General features: G+C 43.0%; 1 protein-coding gene across 3 annotated transcripts in view; it reads left to right on the plus strand.

The window, feature by feature from the left end:
• The window catches only part of tenm4 (teneurin transmembrane protein 4), a 969538-nt gene that overhangs the window by 260870 nt on the left and 684607 nt on the right, over window positions 1–24061 (plus strand). For all 3 annotated transcript variants that reach the window (XM_070892063.1, XM_070892064.1, XM_070892065.1), the window contains exon 2: window positions 18766–19054. In XM_070892063.1, coding sequence (XP_070748164.1) covers window positions 18829–19054 — 226 coding nt within the window. In that variant the 5' untranslated portion in view covers window positions 18766–18828. The remainder of the gene's footprint in view (window positions 1–18765; window positions 19055–24061) is intronic.

The following is a 24061-nucleotide window of genomic DNA, read 5'->3' on the forward strand; positions in this document are numbered from 1 at the left end:
TTCCTCCTCATCTCAGTTTCAAATGGGTGGCCCCTTATTCTGAGACTATGTCCCCTAGTTTTAATTTCCCCTATGAGTGGAAATATCCTCTCTGCATCCATCTTGTCGAGCCCCCTCATTATCTTATATGTTTTGATAAGATCACCTCTCCAATGAGTATAGGCCCAACCTATTGAACCTATCTTCATAAGTCAACACCCACATCTCTGGAATCAAACTAGTGAACCTTCTTTGAACAGCCTCCAATGTAAGTATATCTTCCCTTAAATACGGAGACCAAAACTGAAAGCAGTACTCTTACTCTAGGTGTGGCCTCAGCAATACCCTCTACAGTTGTAGCAGGACTTCTTTGCTTTTATATTCTATCCCCCTTGCAATAAAGGCCAAAATTCCATTTGTCTTCCTAATTACTTGCTGTACCTGCATACTAACTTTTTGTGTTTCATGCACAAGTACCCCCAGGTCCCTCTGTACTGCAGCACTTTGCAATTTTTCTCCATTTAAATTATAATTTGCTTTTCTATTTTTTCTGCCAAAGTGGATACCTCACATTTTCTCACATTATATTCCATCTGCCAAATCTTTGCCCACACACTTAATCTGTCTATATCCCTTTGCAGATTTGTTAAGTCCTTCTCACAACTTGCTTTCTCACCCTTTTTTGTATCATCAGCAAACTTGGTTACATTACACTCGATCCCTTCATCCAAGTCATTAATATAGATTGTAAATAGTTGAGGCCCCAGCACCAATCCCTGCGGCACCCCACTAGTTACTGTTTGCTAATCGGAAAATGACCCATTTATCCTGACTCTTTGTTTTCTGTTCGTTAGCCAATCCTCTATCCATGCTAATATATTACCCCCAACCCCGTGAACCTTTATCTTGTGCATGATGAGAGATTGGGAAATGCTGGTGTTCAGAGGGACCTGGGTGTCCTTGTGTACAAATCACTGAAAGTTAATATGCAGGTATAGCAAGCAATTAAGAAAGCAAATGGTATGTTGCCATTTATTACAAGAGGATTTGAATATAAGAGTAAAGACATCTTACTGCAATTATATAGGGCCCTGGTGAGACCTCACCTGGAGTATTGTGTACAGTTTTGGTCTCCTTACCTAAGGAAGGATATACTTGCCTTAGAGGGAGTGTAACGAAGGTTCACCAGACTGATTCCTGGGATGGGGGATTGTTCTATGAGGACAGATTGAATAGACTTGGCCTATATTCTCTTGAGTTTGGAAGAATCAGAGGTGATCTCATTGAAACATACAAAATTCTTACAGGGCTTGACAGGATAGATGCAGGGAGAATGTTTCTTCTGGTTGAGGAATCTAGAATCAGGGATGAGGAGAAACTTCTTCAATCAGAGGATGGTGAATCTACCCCAAAGGCTCAGTCCTTGAGTAGATTCAAGACAGAGATCGATAGATTCTTGGATATTAAGGGAATCAAGGGACATGGGGATAGTGCAGGAAAGTGGAGTTGAGGTAGAAGATCAGCCATGATCTCATTGAATGGCGGAGCAGGCTCGAGGGGCCGAATGTCCTACTTCTGCTCCTAATTCTTATATCCTTATGTTAAGATGCAGTCGTGGTTGTCCGGAAACATGATGCTCTCCACAATCACCCACATGCTGCAATAGCGGCACACCACCTGCATTGCCATCCCGATAGAACCGTGTTTTATTTATTTATTTATGTATTTAATTACATTAAGTTCATGTATTTAATGAAATTAGCATATAGTCTAGTTTTTTAACTAATTACTTTTTCTAGTAAAAGTAATAGATAGATTAAATTAAATATTTACCTGTAACACAAAACATTACAAGTATTGGAGGCAAAAAGCAGCACGAACCTCTTTCTCTTTCTGCACCAAATTCCCACTCTCTCCATATTCTCAACTTTTACGCCCTGTTTAGGTGCACTCTGTTGAAGACCACTGTGCATTAGTAAATACGGTTTACTTTTCTATATATTTGAGTCACAATCAAGTTACAAGTGTTGTCTCAGCTTCCTGCTGAGTAATTAGCACCGTTCAGGCAAGCACTTGCAGCTGATTGACAGTAAACGAACTGCCACTCACTGTTAACTGTTGACTATTGGTCATTTACAGTTTTAAAGTTATAAGTTAAATTCAGAATGTTAAACTAAACTTTTGTAAATGTTTTAGTTAGCATTTGAAGTATTTATCAACAAACATTTGTCTGCCAATAGCAAGCACTGCATCATTGTCGCAGTCATTTGTTAAGTTTTTTTAGTTTGTCAACAGCAAAAATCCCAATAAGCACCAAGAGGCAGCACTTCAAACAGTAAATAAATGGGTGATTTATTGCATAGCCTCCAGCTCTTAAGAAAAACATTTTCATTTGAATTGGAACATTCACAACAGATTTCTGCATGGACAAGTGTTATTAAAACACAAGTAAGATTTTAATACAAGAGTTTGATCTGGCATAAGCATTTTACTGAGATTTATTCAGGTAAAAGCAGCATTTCAACTTATGTGAAACACTTAATTAGATAAGTCTGAAAGAAATAGTAGGACCTCTGGAAAGCTTCGACCGGAGGCTTATATTTATTCATTTTACACTAACATGTCTTTGCTCTAAGGTATTTTTACATTACAATTCAAGTTGTTATATTCAGAAAGCTGCTCAGTTGTGTAAAAGAAAGACTTGGATTTATATAGTGCCTTTCATGGCCACCAGCTATCTCAAAATGCTTTACTGCCAATTAATTACTTTTGGAGTGTAGTCACTGTTGGAATGTAGAAAATTCAGCAGCCAATTTGCGCACAAGCAAGCTCCCACAAACAACAATGTAATAATTGTCATGTTTGTGACTACAATGTAACACCACTGTATTACTGTATACAGTCAACTTAGATGCACACCTTGACCACAGGGGGTGAACTTGTGGGAGACACTCCTTGCCTGATCACACAGGTATATAAAGGGAGGTCTCACGCAGGGTCATCACTTCTGGAGTCCTGTAATAAAGAGTTAAGGTTACAGAGTGGCCTTGTCCCTGGAATGTACCTCGTGTGGTTTCATGCTGTAGAGTAAGGACTTTATATTGGTGACGAGAAACGGGATTCACGACCCATGAGAGTGGCCACCGGTAGCACAGAGGAATGGTACTGTGTTGGGGAAGACTGGGATGATTTTTTCAAGAGGCTTCAGCAAAGTTTCGTTACAAAAGACTGGTTGGGGGCTGCAGCGGCCGACAAGCGACGGCCTCATCTCCTAACCAGCTGCGGGCCAAAGACTTATGCGCTCATGAAGGACTTACTGACACCCGAAAAGCCGTCGGACAAAGCATTTGAAGAGCTTAGCAAATTAATCAGGGAGCACCTCAAACCGGCGAGCAGCATACACATGGCTCGACACAGATTCTACACCCAGCGACGTCATGAAGGACAGAGCATACCGGACTTTGTAGCGGACCTCCGGTGTTTGGCCAGCCTCTGTAAGTGCACAGACGCCTGCAAGGGGGAGATGCTAAGGGACTTCTTTATTGAGGGTATCGGTCATGCAAGAATTTTTCGCAAGTTAATTGAGACCAAGGACTTGACCTTGGAAGCGGCAGCGTTGTTAGCTCAAACTTTCATGGCGAGGCAGGAAGAGACGAAAATGATTTACGCGCGCAATTCTGCCCCTAACGTGGCGATGGATCAGGGAGTCAACATCATCAATGCTACTCAGAGCCCTGCAGGCAGGCAGGGGCAGTCCGACATTTACCAGGCAGCAATAGACCCCAGAGCAGGACCTCAACACAGACAATGGCCGGCTGAACGGATGTTCACGCCATCACAGTGGACAATGCGGCCCGGGATGGGGCCATTGACACCCACTAATAAGGTATTTAAGAGCAGTCAAAGGGACAGTCAGCGTGAAATTCCTGGCTGTAGTCCCTTTGTCCCCAACAATGGAAACTTTAACTCATGCTGGAGGTGTGGGGGAAAACACTCAGCCAGATCTTGCAGATTCCAACAGTTTGTCTGCAGGAACTGCAATCTCATTGGCCATTTAGCTCGGATGTGCAGAAAACCTGCAACCAGACTAATATATAGGCCGATGGACCAGTAGAGGGTTCTGTGAGGCAGGATGACTTTTGGGGCAAATCGATGGCCGCCGAGGTTCAGCAGGTCCATGCGACGAATATTCACAGTTCATACACCAAAACGCCGCCAATGATGGTGAGGGCTATGGCCACTCAAAGCCAGTAGACCCAAATTAGAACGTATTGAGACACAATTACAGACTTACACCAAAGAAATCATTCCCGTGCTAGGCAGTGCAATGATGGCTGTCACACACAATGGGTTAGTGAACCGGCTGCCACTCTGGATTGTCCCGGGCAATGGTCCCGCACTGTTGGGGAGGAGCTGGTAAGCCGAGATGAACTGGAAATGGGGGGATGTTCACATAATGTCTTCGGTGGAGCAAAGTTCGTGATCACAAGCCCTACATCAATTCGATTCACTATTCCAACCTGGCATCGAGACTTTCAAAGGCACTAAAGTAGTGATACACATCACCCCGGACGCCAGGCCAATGCCGTATTGATGCGGGAAAAAATGGAGAGCGAATTGGACCGGCTATTGCGAGAGGGCATCATCTCGCCTGTTGAATTCAGTGACTGGGCGAGCCCCATCGTTCCCGTTCTAAAAGCGGATGGCTCTGTCAGGATCTGTGGCAACTACAAGGCCACCATCAATCGGGTGTCCCTACAAGACCAATACCCGCTCCCAAGAGCGGAGGACCTTTTCGCCACGCTGGCAGGTGGCAAGCTGTTCACCAATTTGGACCTCACTTCAGCCTATATGACCCAGGAACTGGCCGACTAATCCAAACTACTGACCGCCATCACCACGCACAAGGGACTGTTTACGTATAACAGGTGTCCGTTTGGCATTCGATCAGGAGCCGCGATTTTTCAATGCAACATGGAAAGCCTGCTTAAATCCATTCCGGGAACGATCGTATTCCAGGACGACATTCTCATCTCACGGGTCGCGACACGGAGGAACACCTCCACCACCTGGAGGAGGTGCTACGCCGACTGGACCGGGTAGGCCTGCGACTCAAGAAGTCAAAGTGCATGTTCTTAACTCCTGAGGTTGAGTTTCTGGGCAGGAGGGTTGCTGAAATGGGATTCGGCCCACCGAATCCAAAACAGAGGCGATTCGATGAGCACCCAGGCCCTGCAACACATTGGAGCTGCATTCATTCCTGGGACTGTTGAACTATTTCGGGAACTTTCTGCCAAACTTGAGCACGTTGTTGGAGCCGCTACATGTGCTCCTGCATGAGGGTTGCGATTGGTTTTCAGGGGACTGACAGGAACACGCTTTTGATCGGGCGCGAAACCTACTTTGTTCAATCAAGTTGTTGACCCTGTACGAACCCTGTATACGTTTAGTTCTGACGTGATGCATTGTCCTATGGGGTTGGGTGCGTGCTGCAGCAGGGTAATGCTGAGGGTCAGCTACAACCTGTGGCTTATGCCTCCAGGTTGCGCTCTCAAGCAGAACGGGGCTATGGGATGGTCGAGAAGGAAGCGCTTGCATGTGTCTATGGTGTAAAAAAAATGCATCAGTACCTCTTCAGTAGGAAGTTTGAATTAGAGACGGACCACAAGCCACTCACATCCCTGTTGTCAGACAGCAAGGCTGTCAATGCCAACGCATCAGCTCGCATACAGCGGTGGGCTCTCACGCTAGTTGCTTATGACTACTCCAACCGGCACCGGCCCGGCGCTGAAAACTGCGCTGACACGCTCAGCAGTCTCCCACTTTCCACCACTGAGGGGGCAGCTGAGCAAAGCACTGAGATGGTCATGGCTGTCGATGCCTTTGACAGTGCAGGCTTCCCCATCACAGCCCGCCAGATCAAAATCTGGACAAACAGAGATCCCCTCCTATCCTTGATTAAGAAATGTGTCCTGACCGGAGATTGGGCACCCGCACACGGAGCATGTCCTGAGGAGGTCAGACTGTTCCACAGGCAGCTGGATGAGCTCTCCATCCAAGCCGACTTCCTACTATGGGGCAGCCGGGTGGTCATGCCACAGAAGGGCAGGGAGGCATTCATCAGGGAACTCCACAGCAAGCACCCAGGCATTGTGCTGATGAAGGGCATTGCCCGGTCACACGTTTGGTGGCCTGGAATTGATTCAGACCTGGAACACTGTGTTCGCAAGTGCACGACCTGTGCCCAGCTGGGCAATGCCCCCAGGGAGGCCCCGCTCAGCCTGTGGCCCTGGCCCACCAAGCCATGGTCACGCATTCACATTGACTACGCGGGCCTGTTCATGGGGAAGATGTTCCTCATTGTAGTAGATGCGTACTCGAAATGGATCGAGTGCATCATCCTGAATTTATGCACGTCATCCACCACCGTGGAAAGCCTACGTGCGATCTTTGCAACACATGGCTTGCCGGACATCCTGGTTAGTGATAATGGCCCGTGTTTCATGAGCCATGAATTCTGGGAGTTTTTGGCGGGCAATGGCATCAACCACGTCAGGACTGCACCGTTCAAGCCGGCCTCCAATGGAGTTAAATGAAGTCCTTACTACTCGGGGGATCAAGGGGTATGGCGAGAAAGCAGGAAGGGGGTACTGAAGTTTCATGTTCAGCCATGAACTCATTGAATGGCGGTGCAGGCTAGAAGGGCTGAATGGCCTGCTCCTGCACCTATTTTCTATGTTTCTATGTTTCTATATAAATCATTAAGCAAGGTATGCTCAGGATTCAAGGACCCTCCCTACAATGCCGCCTATCGCGCCTCCTGCTGGCCTATAGATCCCGCCCGCACTCGCTCACGGGGATCCCACCCGCAGAGCTACTCATGAAACGGACACTCAAAACTCGGTTGTCCGTCATCCACCCAGTCCTGACCGACATAGTTGAGGGCAAACGCAAGTCACAAAACGAGTACCATGACCGAAATTCAAGGCGGAGATGTATAGAAATAAATCATCTTGTATTTGTCCTCAATCACGCCATGGGGCCCAAATGGCTTGAGGGTACTGTAATTGGCAAAGAGGGGAATAGGGTCATCGTGGTAAAACTCAACAATGGCCAGATATGCCGTAAGCATCTGGACCAAGTAAAAAAAGGTTCAGCATGGACACGGAGGAACCTGAAGAAGACCTTGAGATGGAGCTCACATTACCGCCAGCGAACATGGAACAAGAGCAGTCAGAAGAATGTACAGTCCCTGAGGTCAGCCCGGACAGGCCGGAATCACCACAGGTGACAGACACTCACGTCAGTGTCCAACAACCAGAGCCCCAACTGGGGCACTCCACGAAGGAGCATAGACCATCTGAAAGACTAAACCTATGATCCCAGTAAGACTTTGTGGGGGGGGGGGGGGGGGGGCGGAAGGTGATGTCATGTTTGTAACTACAATGTAACACTACTGTATTACTGTATACACTCAACTTAGATGAACACCTTGATCACAGGGGGTGAACTTGTGGGAGACACTTCTTACCTGATCACAGAGGTATATAAAGGGAGGTCCCACGCAGGGTCATCACTTCTGGAGTCCTGTAATAAAGAGTTAAGGTCACAGAATGGCCTTGTCCCTGGAATGTGCCTCGTGTGGTTTCATGCTGTAGAGTAAGGACTTTATAATAATGACCAGATAATCTATGTATCACTTTGTTACATGTTTAAATATAGTACAATGGTTGACTAGACAAACATTAGCTAACATAAAAACAGTTGACATAGTAGAAGTAGCCAGTACACAAAAGGAGATGATGGCTGATGAGAAAGCATTTTTAAATCCTAGATTTCCTGGCACATGGAAATCTCAAACTGAAAGAGTATCAACATCAAATAATGTAAGAAATGGCATAACTTCACTTGGATCCGAAAGTAGATGGTACTTTCCCTAGTACAGTATATAAATGGTTAGGTTTTTGTTGTTGGAACTCTTCAATCCGTAAACCAGAAACTCCTAATATAAATAAGTCATGCATTTTGGCTGGTGGCCATTTGTAAATGTACAATAAGCTTTTCAATAGTGCTGCTTTTGAAGGGTTGAAAATCCTGTTTTTTATCTAAAGCCTCTTAAATGAAGATCCAATTGTTTTGGTGTTGCTGAAAAGATGGTGGTGGGCCCATAGTCTAGTCCACTCCTGTTGGATTAGCTAGGACTATTCATAAACTATTGCAATCGGGTAGTATAATCACTTACTCACTCATCCTACTGACCAGAATGACAGTAGTCATTTAATGAGGATTCATTCAATCTGAGAGAGCAATGACATTGAAATTCAACCTGAACTGAAGAGAAACAAACCCTAGTGGCAGAATGCACTTTTGATTCCATCACTCTCCCAATGCTGCATTTAATTATGTTTGGAGGAAGGCGAGCGAAAGTGACAGATCTGAAAGGTTGGAAAAACAGAGAGGAAGAAAGTTTTTTTAAAGTAGAAAGCAAAATAAATTTGATTTGCAAAATTGCAAGGTATGATGCCCAGGAAATCAGAAAGGAACTAAGTCAGGATTAAAATGATTCTAATCATTTCTGCCTTTAAGATTAGGAGTTATGATACTCGAAGGCTGATTAAAAGCACAGCATTAAAATGTCAATCAGTTTAAAGTAAAAATGAGTCAAAATGCAATTACTGCTGGTTTTTCATCTGTTTTTTGCTGTCAAGGCAACAATCATGGTTTAATGCTGCTGTTTTATTTGTTGGAAATCTACATCAAACTTGGCTCACCCAGGGATAACACCATCGTTAAAAAAAACTTTTGATCACTTTTACAAAGGAATTACAATTTTTACACAATATAGAGACATTTTCTGGATTATACAAGTTTTTGTTTCCAGGTTTATAGTCATTAATCATTCGAAGCTTTGTGGCTGTCAAACCCAACAGAAGGCAACCTAGGTCAACAAAGAAAGCCTTTGTCACAAGAGATCACTTGATTCTTGCAATCCACATTAGTATGTCAAGTACTCTTTTACTAGGGTCTTGAGCTGCACAGCGAGGTTTCGAGAAAGGTCCTAAAGATGAAAACCTGCATCTTTGAGCTATCTGCAAAATCAGATTTGAAGCTATTAGAACTGTATTGCTCAAATTGGAGGAACACTGCAGTGGAGTAGCTGTCACTGAAAAATCTACACATTTTAAAATAGTGCAATCCCCTGTTTGTCTCTGGACTGCCGTTTAGTCAGGGAAAGGCAGGGACGAATGCAGTAATTTTATTTTGTGAATATAGAATACATTGCTGGGTGGTATTATTGTAGGTGTATATTGACAAAGGTGTCAGTTCACAATTTAATATGATGTATCAAGGGTTCGATTTCCAACGGAAGGTTAGAACAGTCATATTTTATGGGTGCTGTTACAAAATTTCATGGATCTGCAGAGATTCTCACTTTCAAGCTTATCTCCCGAAGTAGACACTGTGTCCCCGACTGTCAGAAATAACACTTTACTGCCCAAAATCTAGTTAAATGATAATGAGCTCAGGGATTATAACATAGACTCCTTGTTATACTAAATATTGTGATGTTGCCACCACATGTGAATACGGGGTTGCTCATTTAAAACGGAAATTAGGAGGAATTTCTTCTCTCAGAGGGCTGTGAATCTTTGGAATTCTCTACCCTAAAGAGCAGTGGAGGCTGGGTCATTGAATATATTTAAGTTGGAGATCGACAGATTTTTGAAAGATAAAGAAGTCAAAGGTTATGGGGAGCAGGCAGGGAAGTGGAGTTAAGGCTAGGATCGTATCAGCCATCATCTTATTGAATGGCGAAGCAGGCTCGAGGGGCCACATGGCCTGCTTCTACTCCTATTTCTTATGTTCTTATGTGTTGTCTTGTCTTCATGGAATGAGGACTGAAAAACACTGGTGACATGAGCATGAGTGTAAACCAACAAACTGACTTATTTTTCATAGAAAAAAGACTTGCATTTACATAGTGCCTTTCATAACCACCGAACGTCTCAAAGCGCTTTATCGCCAATGAAGTACTTTTGGAGTGTAGTCACTGTTGTAATGTGGAAAACACGGCAGCCAATTTGTGCACAGCAAGTTCCCACATCAGCAAAGTGATAATTGTCAGATAATCTGTTTTTGTTATGATGTTTGAGGACCAGGACACCGGGGAGAACTCCCCTGCTCTTCTTCGAAATAGTGTCATGGGATCTTTTACATCCATCTGAGAGAGCAGATAGGCCTCGGTTTAACGTCTCATCCGAAAAATGGCACCTCCGACAGTGCGGGGCTCCCTCAGTACTACACTGGAGTGTCAGCTTAGATTTATGTGCTTAAGTCCCTGGAGTGGGACTTGAACCCATAAGCTTCTGACACAGAGGTGAGGTGCTACCCACTGAGCCACAGCTGACACCAATTAATATCGATATGTCCTGTTGCAGAATTATTGGAAAAGAAGAAAAACTATGTTTAAAATTTAATTTGGTTTAACGTTTTGCTTTTTACTATCAAAACCCACTCTCTAATCCAATAAATCAGTCTATTTGTTTAATTCTTATTGTGTGCTTAGCTCAATAAAATCAATTCAGTTACAAACAAATTCTGTTTCTCAGCACACTCGGGTGACTCTTATGCCTAACTGAGGTAGGGAGAGACAATGACTGGAAAGAAGGAAGGTGATGAATGTTGAGAAACATTGCAGAATTTCCATCACAAATGGTCAGGTTTGTATTGAAAAATCAAAATGCCTAATCACCCTGTGGCATGAGTCCTGTTGAGAGACCATGGCTACACTTTGCAGCTGTGCCTGCTGCTCTAGTTCTAAACCCCCAGGTACAATACAAATACAGTGAGCCCAATGCCACCAACCTGTGTGCTGGACGCTTTTGCCATCCAGCAAGCAGTGAGCATGCAGCAGAATAATGGGCAGGCCCATAGGAAAAGGATGAAGAGCAGGAGGTGGGTGAAGTGAGGGAGCTGATTTGTAGGGAGGAACATTGGTGTGGAACTTTGGCGATCGAAAACTACTTTCAATAATGGGCACATCCTGATCACCTTTATTTTTTTCAAACCGCAAAAAATATGCCACACATGGAGGTGAATAGGAGGAGTTACAAGTCGGACCTTGGGGCACTCCATTCAATGCCTCCTCATTTTGGCATGTCATTTATTAGGTTATAGTTAATTTTCCATTTTGCTTCTGAATATTTTTATTGGCTTTTCCATTAGAGGTAAATGATCTGTAATTACGTATAGCTCTGTCACCTATTCAAACATGCTTTGGGACACTCCTGCAAATGATTGTGAAGAGGCCATTCACTGCATGGTACTCTATATTATAGGGCTCATTTTTAGAGGAGTCTTTCACTGCTGGATTTGACAGAAATTGTCAAAAATTTCAGAGCATAACTGCTGCCAATCTTTGGCTCCCTTCCCCCCCGCCTTCCTTCAGAGCCTGTTTCTTTTTTTCTCCTTGTCTCAAATGGAAGTTTGTCATTATCCCATCATTCACACCCTATCGTGACTAATGTTTTTCTAACTACCAGCATTACCATTTGAATTTGGGCCATCATCCCTTTTGTCTCTCTAATCTCTCTTGTCTTCCAATCTATCACAGACCTTCCCTTTTGTTCTTTCTTCCCCTCCCCCTTTCAGTGCTTCTTAAGAATCTGTTCTTTTTGAACACTCTCCAGTTCTGACAAAGGGTCATCGACCCAAAACGTTAACTCTGCTTCCTCTCCACAGATGCTGCCTAACCTGCTGAGATTTTCAGCATTTTCTGTTTATATTCCAGATTACAGAATCTGCAGTATTTTGCTTTTGACAGACATTGTGATTGGTTCAAAAGAACAATAGGAAAAATTGGGTGATTGCAATGATATTAATGGCCCATTACTGCATATTTTGTGAGAGCTGCTGGTGGCAACCTCGAAGTTTGTGGAAAATGCCTCCAAATTCAACTATTCCAGTGCTCTGCTGGCCAGCCTCCCATCCTCCACCCTCTGCAACACCAGCTCATCCAAACCCCTGCCACCAATATCCTATCCTTTACCAAGTCTAGCATATACCCATCGCCCCTGTCTTTGCTGACCTACATTGGCTCCTGGTGCCCCAATTTAAATCCCATCATGGCCTTTACCCACCCCTATCTCTGTAACCTCTTCCAGCCCTATAACCCTCCCACCCCCAAATGCACTGTTCTGCTGACTCTGGCCTCTTGTACATCCCCCCTCCATCCTCCCCACCAACGACAGATCAATGCTTTGGAATTCTCTACTTAAACCCCTCTACCTTCCCTCTCCTCCTTTAGAACTCTCCTGATGCCTTAGTGAAGTAATTGAGACCAATAGACTCATAACTGTACAGAAGGAGGCCATTTTGCCCATCGAGTCCATGCCAGCTCTCTGTAAAGCAATCCAGACAGTCCCATTCCCCCGTTCTATCTCCATAGCCCTGCCTATCCAATTTCCTTTTGAAATCATTGATCATCTCCGCTTCCACCACCTTCGTCAGCAGCAAGTTCCAGGACATTACCACTCGCTGCGTAAAAAGGTTTTTCCTCACATCCCCCCTCTATCTCTTGCCCAAAATCTTAAATCTGTGTGCCCAGTCCTTGTACCATCAGCTAATAGGAACAGCCTTTCTCTGTCTACCTTATCCAAACCTTGTCATTATCATCATAGGTGGTCCCTCGAACTAGGATGACTTGCTTCCACATGCGTTCACGGATGTTTCAATGAAGGACCCGATATTCCAGTCTTGAACTCCAGTTGAAAGGGTGAAAGATGCCTGTGCGTGGATTTTTTTAACATGTGGTGACTGTTGCACATCAGCCACCACACGGGCTTGACAGAGGAAGGCCTTTATCTTGTGGCAAGGGTTAACCAGGACAACTGGAGACCTGCTCTGCTGCACGGACCTAGTGCGCACATATCGCAGTGTGGGCTGGTCCATGCTGCCCCTGGGCCCTTGGCTCTTCTGGGCTCCGTACCCTCATTTGCTGCACCTCCACCACGATCTCTTGCCGCTCCTCTGCCACAAATACTCACCACACCTCCACCACAATCTCTCACCGCTTCTCCGCCACCAAACATTCACCGAACCCCCGCCACGATCACTCACCAAATCTCAGCCACGATCCCTCAACGCTCCTTCATCTCGATCACTCACCGCACCCCCGCCCTGACCTTCCCGCTCCCCTTGTACACCTCTATCAAATCTCCCCTCAACCACCTTTGCTCCAAGGAAAACAACCTCAGCTTCTCCAACCTAACCTTGTAGCTAAAATGCCTCACCCGTGGAACCATTCTGGTAAATCTCCTCTGCACCCTCTCTAGGACATTCACATCCTTTCTAAAGTGTGGTGACCAGAACTGGATGCAAAACTCTAGGTGTGGTCTAACCAGAGCTTTATAAACGCTCAGCAGAATTTTCCTGCTTTTGTACTCAACACCTCTATTTATGAAGCCCAAGATCCCATATGCTTTGCTAACTACTCTCTCAATAGGTCCTGCCACCTTCAAAGACCTATGCACATGAACACCCAGGTCCCTCTGTCCCTACACACTCTTTAGAATTGTGCCATTAAGTCTATATTGCCTCTCCCTATCCCTTCTCCCAAAATGCATCACCTCACACTTCTCTGTATTAAATTCTATCTGCCACTTGTCTGCTCATTCTGCTAGCCTACCTATGTCCTGTTGCAGTCGATTGATATCATCCTCACTGTTTGCCACACCTCCAAGTTTGGTATCAGCGGCAAATTTTGAAATTTTACTCTGTATTCTAATATCCAAATCATTTATATATATATCCAAAAAAATCAGTGGTCCTAGCATTGACCCTTGGGGAACACCACTGTCTACCATCCTCCAGTCTGAAAAACAACCATTTACCATGACTCGCTGTTTTCTGTCCTTAAGCCAATTTCTTATTCAGGCTGACACTGACCCTCCTATTCCACGAGCCTCAATTTTGTTAACCAGCCTTTCATGTGGAACTTTGTCAAACACTTTCTTAAAATCCATATAGACAACATCCACTGCATTCCCTTCGTCAACTTTCTCTGTTACTTCATCAATAAATTCAATTAGATTATTCAACACGATCTGCCTTTTAAAAATCCGTGCTGGCTCTCCTTAATTAACTTAAACCTCTCCAAGTGCCTGTTAATTTTACTCCTGATGATTGTGTCTAAAACCTTACCCACCACTGATATTAAACTGACTCGCTTGTAGTTACTAGGATTGTCCTTACACTCTTTCTTTAACAAGGTTGTCCCATTTGCTACTTTCCAATCCTCTGGCACCTCCCCTGCATCTAGGGAAGATTGGAAGATTGTGGCAAACCCTTCTGCTATCTCCACCCCCACTTCCCTTAGCAACCTAGGATGCAAGCATCCAGACCAGGCAACTTATCCATTCTAAGCATATCCAGCCTTTCCAGTACATCCTGCCTATCAATGTTCACCCCAGCCATTACCTCTACCATCTCCACTTTTACCAATATTTTGTCATCATCTTCTTCCTTCGTAACCACTGATACAAAGTACTCATTAAGTATTCTAGCCTTGCCCTGCTTCTCTAAGCATATATTACCTTCTTTGTCCCTAATAGGCCCCATCTCGCCTCTTACTACCTGCTTACTATTTACATGCTGGTAGAATATTTTTGGGTTCCCGTTTATGTTAACTTCCATTGTATTCTCATATTCTCTCTTTGCCAGTCTTATTTTCCTCTTCACTTCTCCTCTCAACTTATTGTTTTTGGCAATTCACCTGACATGCATCATACATCCTCTTTTTTTGATTCATATTCGCTATCTTCCTCGTCATCCAAGTGCCTTTGAATTATTTTTTTCTATTTAAGGTGCTGTTATTGTTCTGCTCCATTGACTAAAATCTGAAGACAGACATAATTGGATACCAATCCCTTGATAAAATAGCAGACCTTGCAGTCTGGCCAGATCCATCTTCCTCTCCTGCCATGTCCATTTGTTCCTTCTCACTTGTGAGTTAAGAATCAGCTTCCTCAATCAGCTGCCTACATTGCCCGAGGTGCTAAGATCTGTGATAGGATAGTTGGAGTGCTTGACACAATGTTCTGTGAAGTTCCAGGGTTCGTAGTATCACTTTCTTCAGCCTCTTCATCTTGGGAAGAATCTATAAGAAGATTAAAAGAATCTATAAGAAGATTACACTGCATTCCCAAATTATGCCTTCAAAGAGAAGTGAGTGTGACTGGTTAATAAACCTGGCAGTTCATACCCTAAGCCACAATGTAGTGAAATATTTATCCTACACCCTTCCTCGATTATGTGAGGGCATGTGATATAACCAATAATGAGGATTTTCTCTTCAATCGCTTACCTAGGTATTGGGTAGATAAGGGCATGTTCTAGGTAATGGGGTCATGAGACCTTGCCCACGGGAGTGCTTTAAAACGCTGACCCTGAGAAAAATATTTTCGAGCGAAAACCCAAAATGATCATAAGCTATTTTCTGTGTCATGCACCACCTGTTTTGCAAATATAATTTCCTGCTGTTAGGATTAATAAAAGTGAGTCAGTGCAGGAAGGATAATATTAAATGGACGATACTTCAAAGAGAAGAAAGTGGCAAAAATGGAGAGGGATAGTTAAGCCGATAACTCCTGCGAATCCACACAATGCCATTGCTAAAGTTCCATCCATTTACTGGTAAATAAATCTGTTTTGAATTTTTTTGCATAAGGCACAGTCTAGTTAAGTTTTTATTCTACTGCCTCTGTACATCCAAATTCACTCTTGCAAATCCCTTCCTTGCAGCTAAAAAGGGCTGTGGCACTCCTAATACTGGTTGAGCAGCATAGCTTGGTTTGTTCTTGGTGTTTGAGCGCTGCATTAGCCTGTAAACAGAAAACATTTTGGAAGATATTAAGAACTGCCAGAGAACCTTTGACAGTACCTTTTTGCCCACATCACCTCCCTCTCTGTGCCAAGCTATTGCAAAGTAGCTGGCTTGGTGGCTCTGCTGCCACTATCCTTTGCGAGCTGAACTTCAAATTGTATCCTACTTTTTCTGTTTTTGTGTATGAAGGAGTGTAATGAAATAGGGTAAATGTTCTCTGTGTACTTTGTAGAGGGTGCAGGAAATGAATATTTACATTGGGTCCACACCTTTTATGGATGAGGATTAACCTGTACAGAAAACAAGGTATCTCCTGACACTATTAAATATCTTTGCAGTTGTTTCCAGGTGTGATGAACCTGGCAGATTGTATTCACATGCTAAGTAAAGTTCATCCACACAGTTCGGACCTGCAATGTAATGGGGGGCAGTCTCTGGCAGAAGAAGATGCCACCCTCTTTTGCTGCATTTCCAACAGTAAGACCTCCAAGGAATCATTACTTAATAAAGAATTCTTGGAAGTAGTCTCTATTGCACACATTTCTCCCAAGTCTGCACTTGCCCATTTCTCTTCCATATAAGGCAGGAAAATTGTGAATCCCATTTAAAAGTGAGCAACAGAGCTGGAGGGAGTGAGCTAAAGGCTCACACAATTCTGCAACTCCCGACCAACCAAAATGCAGGACTGCTTTCCTGCACAGGTTTTCAGTGTGCTGGGAACCTCTTGAATTAAATAGGTTTGCCCTCCCTGCTGCTGGTGTGGGTGTATCTGTGCCATGAGTGGGACACAGAAACTCTCTGTTATAGGCTGGCAGGCGTTGGAGTTTCTGGAACCAAGGTGCCACTTGTGCCTGCCTGTTCCATGGTAATTAGGTTCCCTCCCATTGATCATGCAAATTCTGGTGGGGTCAGTGCTGGAGAGAACTAGCAGGTGTAAGCTGAGCCCATCTTAAAGATTGGAGAAATGCATGTGAGAGCATGTGCATCAGATATAGGTCAGGAATTTCCTCAGAGCTGGTCCTGCTCTGCTGCCATAACTTCTTTGGAAGTGCAGCAGAGACACAGTTACATCAGGTCTCCACTGTTTCCAGGAGTTTCCTCAGTGCCTTATAAGGGACAGAAGTTCTGTCCAGTCCTTACAAAACAACTGGCAGGGGGCAGAGCTAAGTGAAGGAATGCTCCAAACCGAGAGTTTGTGCTTCTGAGACTAATTCAGAACCTGGCATTTGTGTGACAGCTGGTACGCTATAGTGGCCAGGGCCCCGAAGAATCAGGATTTTCTATTCAAAAAAATTTAGACAAATCAGATGACAAATTGGAGCACTGCCATATTGGGGCATTTCCTGGGCAACTCCTGCCCCATAGGCAAGTGGGTGCCAGAATTAATGGCAGTCATGGACAGGAGTGGATGCTAAGAGTTGTAGCCTGGTTGTTTGAGTCTTTCCAGCTAACAAAAATGGGATCAGGAAATCTGCAGGCACTTGAGACTTTAGGCTTTTCACATAGATGAAGATCCCCAACAGAAACACGCATTTCAAAATAAAAAATGCTTGTGTCAATAAGTTTAATCAATTTTGTGTAGGTTTTGTAAATAAACCTTATTGGCAGTAGTAAGTGCACAGCTTATGGTGAATCCGTGACGATGGTTGAAAAGATATTTGCACCAATTTGATTGGTTCAATTTCTCAATTTTTATTGCCATCTGCAGCTGACTACTATTTTTGATTTGATTTTTGAAGTTAAGCTAGCTGAAACCTTTTGTTCATGTGTAATATAGATGTAAAATTGTCATCTATTATCTCTCTATTTATAGGCCAATTGTGCATTATAGCTTTAGATATACTGGAAACTGTATTATGACTGCTGAAACCCAATCAGTGAAGCCCTTAGCCATTAAGATGGGATTTGTGTTGAAATTCTGGGGCTAAATATAAGCCCAGGTATCAGTTGTGAAAGCTAATGGCAGCACTTGGTCGTTTAAGGCACTGGAAGGAAGGACTATTGTCTAAGGAAGTACTGTCTCCCCCTCTCCACGTATCAATTTATCGTTGAACAGAATTCTGCCATCATGGAATACTTATGCTGTTGTACCTCCATTATACTTACATGAGATTTTGGTTTTCTCTCAAACTCAGCGTGCTATTCTGCATGTGCAGGCAACCGAGTCCTTTTGGATGCAGAGTGGCATTCCAAGTTTTAGAGCATGTTAGAATACTCCTAGTCTGCTGCTGTCCTTCCTTGGCCACACAAATACCGTTCAACAAACTCGGGGGAAGTTCATTTATATTGTGTGAATATGCATTAATACCCGTTTCTGCTGGGCCTTAGAAAGTACCCGTGCCAGTATAAATCCAACAGTTGGTACTGGAGCAACAATATTAAATAGTTCTTCCCAGCATCAGGAGGTGAATCATTTCATGCATCTGGAATTGAAGTAGAAACACTCTGTCTACATCAGATGGGAAGTCCTACCAGAGCCCATATGATCATTGTCATGTAGTTGAGCTGTTCACAGACTGATTATGAACTGCCTTTGCTTTTGTAATGCAGTCCCCAGCAAAAGCAGAAAAACATTTATAAAACCAACTGCTCTATATTGGCCTGCAGAAAGCCACAATCAATAACATCTTTCAGAACACTCCATGAGAATCCCCATACCTAACGTAAAACTGAGCATATCCGGCACATTTGCAGTTTGGTGAAATATGGCTCTGCAGGAGAGCTTTCCAGCTCAGAATTAATCTGCATTGATAGAATGGTAAACACTAAAGCTGTAATGCATAAAGAGAAAAGGACTTAACATTGACATTAACTTTCTTTAATAATAATCTGAACTAATGTTCATGTAAAGCTTAGTGCCGTTCCTTTAGCTTACTTCTGGTATTGATTTTCCTTCCTTGCAGAATATTTTGGGCTAAAATCCCTTACAGCTAATTATTGATGTTGAAAAGTCATTCAAATAGACCATGGATATAAAAGAACGGAAACCCTACCGGTCTTTAACAAAGAGCAGACGTGAAAAGGAGCGACGATACACCAGTTCTTCAGTGGAAAGTGAAGATAGCAAAATACCTCACAAATCCTACAGCTCCAGTGAAACACTCAAAGCCTACGATCAGGACCCAAGATTGGGCTACAGTAATCGTGTCAAAGAAGTTGTTCACCAGGAATCAGATGAATACTGCAGACCAGGTATATTAAATTATTGTAAAGAAATGTTTACTGCAGAGAAAAATGCAGGTAGAAAGCATTAAACCAGTTCAGAGGTTTAAGGAATAGTATAAGAATGAGAACAATGACATTATAATGAATGCATTATAACTTATACTGGCTGGAGAAATTAGCAGTACATAACTACAAACCATTTCTCAGATGCTAATCACACAGTAGTCACATCACAGTCAGAAATTCTCTTGCATAACCATCATCATGTATCAATAATAGGAACTTACATTTCTATAGCACTCCTGACAGAAAAGAAAATGTCTGACTGCTTTACAGAGCAGAGAAGGAGGGTACAACCAGGAAAAAGGAGAAAAAATATGCAAGAAAAACTCAAAGTATCATCAAAGAGAAGGCTTTTGAAGAGAGGGAGGAAAATTATTTTACATGAGAATACAAAAGGGCAGGGATATAATAACTGAAAGATCAGCCTCGAATGGTGGAGTAGAGTGAACGTAAACAAGCAGTAATCCAGTGTCACAGGAGCAGATAACCCATGCAGGGATACAAGGTTGGAGAAGATCACTCGGATAATTGAAGATAGAGCAGACTGAGCATGATTTGAGAGATTTGAAAACACTGGTGTAAAAGGAGCCAGCAGATCTTGTCAAAGATGGGGTTGATGAGTATTCAGGTGAGGACATATTTTGAAGTTCTGAAATAATAGGAAATGCTGCAAATACTCAGCAGATCAGGCAGCAGCTGTGGAGAGAGAAGCAGTTAACGTTGAAACATTAGCTCTGTTTCTCTCTCCACAGGTGCTACCTGACCTGCTGAGTATTTCCTGCATTTTCATTTTTTATTTCAGATTTTCAGCATCTGCAGTATTTTGCTTTTGATGAAGTTCTGAAGTTAGTTTTATGGAAGTTGACAGTGGGTAGGTTGGTGAGGTGATCATTGAAGATGTCAATCTTTCAGTTGATAAAATCTCAAGTAAGTAAAGGGTTTTGCAACAGTGTAGGAGAGGTATGGCCATATAATGTTAGTGATCCAGGGGTGGAAGAAAGCTGAGTGATATAAAGACTAACACAAAAAGTTTTTACAATTATATTAGAAAAAAAGGGTAGCCAAAGGTAATGTGAGACCTTTAATTAAATATTTCAAATTAAAATAAGGAAATGCAAACTTGTTGAATAATTACTTTGTGTCAGTCTTCCCTGGAGAGAAAGACGATATACCTGGTATTCCAGGAAAACAAATAATGAATCAAGGTCTGGAACTCCCTAAAGTTAATGTAAGTAAGAAAACAACATTAGAAAAAACAATGGCATTAAAGGCTGACAAATCCCCAAGGCCTTATGGTTTCCACTCCAGGGTTTTAAAGGAAGTAGGTGAGGAAATTTCAGATGCTTCACCCACAATCTTCTAAAACTCTCTCAATTCAGGACTTGTCCCTATAGATTGGAAAATTGCAAATGTAACTCTTATTTAAAGAAAGAGTGAAAAAGAGAAATCATGAAATTCTAGGCCTGTTAGTCTAACATCTGTTGCGGGAAAGTCATTGGAATCTATAATTAAGGGCAGAGTGACTGAGCACTTAAAGCAATTGGAGCTGATTAGAGAGAGCCAACATGGATTTGTAAAGGGTAAGTCATGTCTAATGAATCAAATAGAATTTTTTGAGGGAGTAACTAAAGTAGCAAATAGGAGAATATCTATGGAGGTAGCTTATAAGGATTTTCAGAAGGCCTTCTATAAGGTTCCATATAAGAGACTGTTAGCTAAAATTAACACTCGTGGAAGTGAAGGCAAATTATTGACCTGGTTAGGAGATTGATTAAGTGGTAGAAGATAGAGAGTAAGGATAATGGGGCCAAAATTGAAGCCCGCCAGCCTTCCTTTTTTTTGATGTTTTTACCGTCAGGTCTGATGAGTTAGGCTCTTGATCGATTTTCTCCTCTGCCGTTTTTTTCGGATCGGACCGGAAGCCGGTCATAATGGGAGCGGAAGTGCAGTTGTAAGTGCTGGTGAGGGCCAGAAGTGGCGGCAGGACGGAGTCTCCGCTGCTGTCACTCAGCAGCGGAGCGGTGGTGAGGTCAGTGCGCGTGTGCGGCATCACATCTCTCCCCTCATTTAAAGGGGAGAGAACAGGGTATTTTTAGGTTCGACCACTGGGTCACCAGGGAGAGGTATAATTGTCCGGCCGATTGGGAAGTCGGCCGGCAAAAAAAAAATGGCGGTCGCAGTAGTGCACCCTCCCCGTGAAGGGCCAGCGTGCAGCCGCGACTCACACTCAAGAAACCAGGTGCACCGACAGAAAAAGCTGTCAGGGACACCACGCGGCGGATTGTCGATCTTTTCAGGTAAATTTCACGCGGAGTGGGATGGAGGTGCGGGAGAGCAGCGGTGCTTGCTTTGATGATGTGCTTGGGGTGCTCGGCAGCAGCAGTACAGAAGTGAGGACCGCCTGAAAAACCCCCAAGGTGAATTTGGATCGTGGCGTCCAATGGACTGCAATGCGCCGGCCACTCGATTCCGCCGCATGGCCGGCGGTAACGGGCCTTATCCGGATCCTGAATTTTAGCCCCAATGAGTATGTACTCTAATTGGAAGGAAGTGACTAGTGGTGTCCCACAAGGATCTGTGCTGGGGCTTCAAATATTCACTATATTTATTAATGACTTAGATAACGCATTAGAGAGCCATATATCCAAGTTTGCCAATGACACAAAGATTGGTGGCATAGTGAGTAGTGTAGATGGAAGCATAAAAAAAGACATTGATAGTTTAAGTGAGTGGACAAAACTGTTGCACGTGGATTTCAATGGCAGTAAGTGTGAGGTCATCCATTTTGGACCAAAAAAGGATAGATCTGAGTATTACTTAAATGGTGAAAAGTTAAGAATAGTGGTGGTCCAAAGAGATTTAGGGGTCCATGGACACAGATCACTAAAATGTAGTAGTTAGGTACAAAAAATAAGCAAAAAAACTGGTGGAATATTAGCCTTTATAATTAGAGAGTTATAATATAGAGGAGAGTAAGTTTTGCTACAGCTATACTCAGCCCTGGTTAGCCCATATCTGGAGTACTATGTACAGTTCTGGGCACCACACCGTAGAAAGGATATATTGGCCTTGGAAGGAGTGCAGCGCAGTTTCACCAGAACATTACCGGTGCGCCAAGGATTAGATTATGAAGAGAGGTGACATAAAGTAGGCTTGTATTCTCTGGAATATAAAAGGTTAAGGGGTGATTTTATTGAGGTTTTTAAGATTTTGAAAGGAACTGATAGGGTAGATAGAGAGAAGCTATTTCTTCTGGTGGGGGAGTTTCGGACCAGGGGACATAACCTTAAAATCAGAGGCTGGCTATTCAGGAGAGAAGTTAGGAAACACTTCACTCAAAAGGTGGTAGAAGTGTGGAATTCGCTCCCACTAAAAACAGTAGGTGCTAGCTCAATTAACGATATTAAATCTGAGCTCGATGGATTTTTGTTCGGCAATAAGGGATTATGGAGCCATGCAGTTAGATGGGGTTAGAATACAGATCAGCCAGCCACTCTTACTATCTGTTTTTATATTTTTAATTTTAATCGTTCTTTGCTGGCTTTTAAAAGTTTCCCAATCCTCTAGCCTCCCACTAGTCTTGGCCACATTGTATGCCCTTGTTTTCAATTTGATACCATCCCTTATTTCGTTAGTTAACCACGGATGGTTATCCCTTCTCTTACAGTCTTTCCTTTTCATTGGGATATATTTTTATTGCGAGTTATGAAATATCTCCTTAAATGTCTGCCACTGCTAATCAACTGTCCCACAATTTAGATGCTAGCGGGAAGGACTAACACAAGTCTCCGGTTTGTTACATATTCAGTTATTGCATGTATTGCAGTAAACTTTCTGTTTTGACTTTCCATGGTGAGATTACATTGGAGAATAAAATTATTTAAATTTCTCATTTTGATGGAGTCCAGTAACAGGCACATCAATTTTATCAATTTGTAAGATAATTAAACTGCTTCAGAGGTGCAAATCTATATTTGATTTTGAATAAAATGGACCCTAGAAAGTGTTAGCTACATTTCTATTTGCACAGAGATTTAATTTTGTTTTAAAAATCAATAACATTTTACACTTGCTTGGACTTCTGTGAAAGACATTGAATGAAATCCAATTGGAATTTGATGAATTTTCAACAATTAACAGAAAAAACAATATTCTGGAATAACCAAACATCAATCAAAACTGTTTGTCTGAATTTCAAACTCCTCAACAACTTACATTAGAATTGCAACTATCCTGGAAAGTCAAAGTGTGCCATTTTCAGCAGGTGAATATGTTATACAATTACATGGTGAATGATAAGAGGGAGTCCTGGGTTCTCCCTAGAGGTAATAGGCAAGGAAAACAGTGCAGACCCAGTGTGACTTTTCCAATCCACTGTAAGAAAATTTTTGTTGCGAAGACAAAACTGCAACCAAATTTTAGGTTATCACTGGGCTTAGGGACAGGAGAAGGCCATTCAGCCCCTTGAACCTGTTCTGCTGCCACTCGATCATGGCTTATCAAGGCTTGAAACTTGGAAGTGCTTTTTAAAAACATGCATTTTGTATCTTACTGAGAACCTCTGCATTATCATCAGTGGACAGTGAAAAAGTTGAATGGGTTCATGGTAATTTGAAGTCAGCTTTACTGAAAGGTTTTGACCTGCAATAAAAAGTGGGCTTGTGGGAATGTTGGGTGAGGACAGATAATATGGTTGCACCCACTTTCTCCTTGCGGAGGTTGGGGGATAGCCTGCCAACACTTCCTGTCTACCTTCACACATGGTCAATTGGGAGAGGTACCTGAAGGTGGCCAGCCAATTCTTGTGAAGCTGTTTTCAAGCATCACTCAGTGTCTTCAGCAGATACATGTAGAAAACTGGAGGAACAAAAAAAACATTAATCCATGTTGAAACAAAGTCCCTTAGTGGCACATATAATAATCTTCATACTGATTTACAGCACAGAAGGAAGCCATTCATTCCCTTGTACT

The sequence above is a fragment of the Pristiophorus japonicus genome, chromosome 10, assembly GCF_044704955.1.
Source record: "Pristiophorus japonicus isolate sPriJap1 chromosome 10, sPriJap1.hap1, whole genome shotgun sequence".
NCBI lineage: Eukaryota > Metazoa > Chordata > Chondrichthyes > Pristiophoridae > Pristiophorus > Pristiophorus japonicus.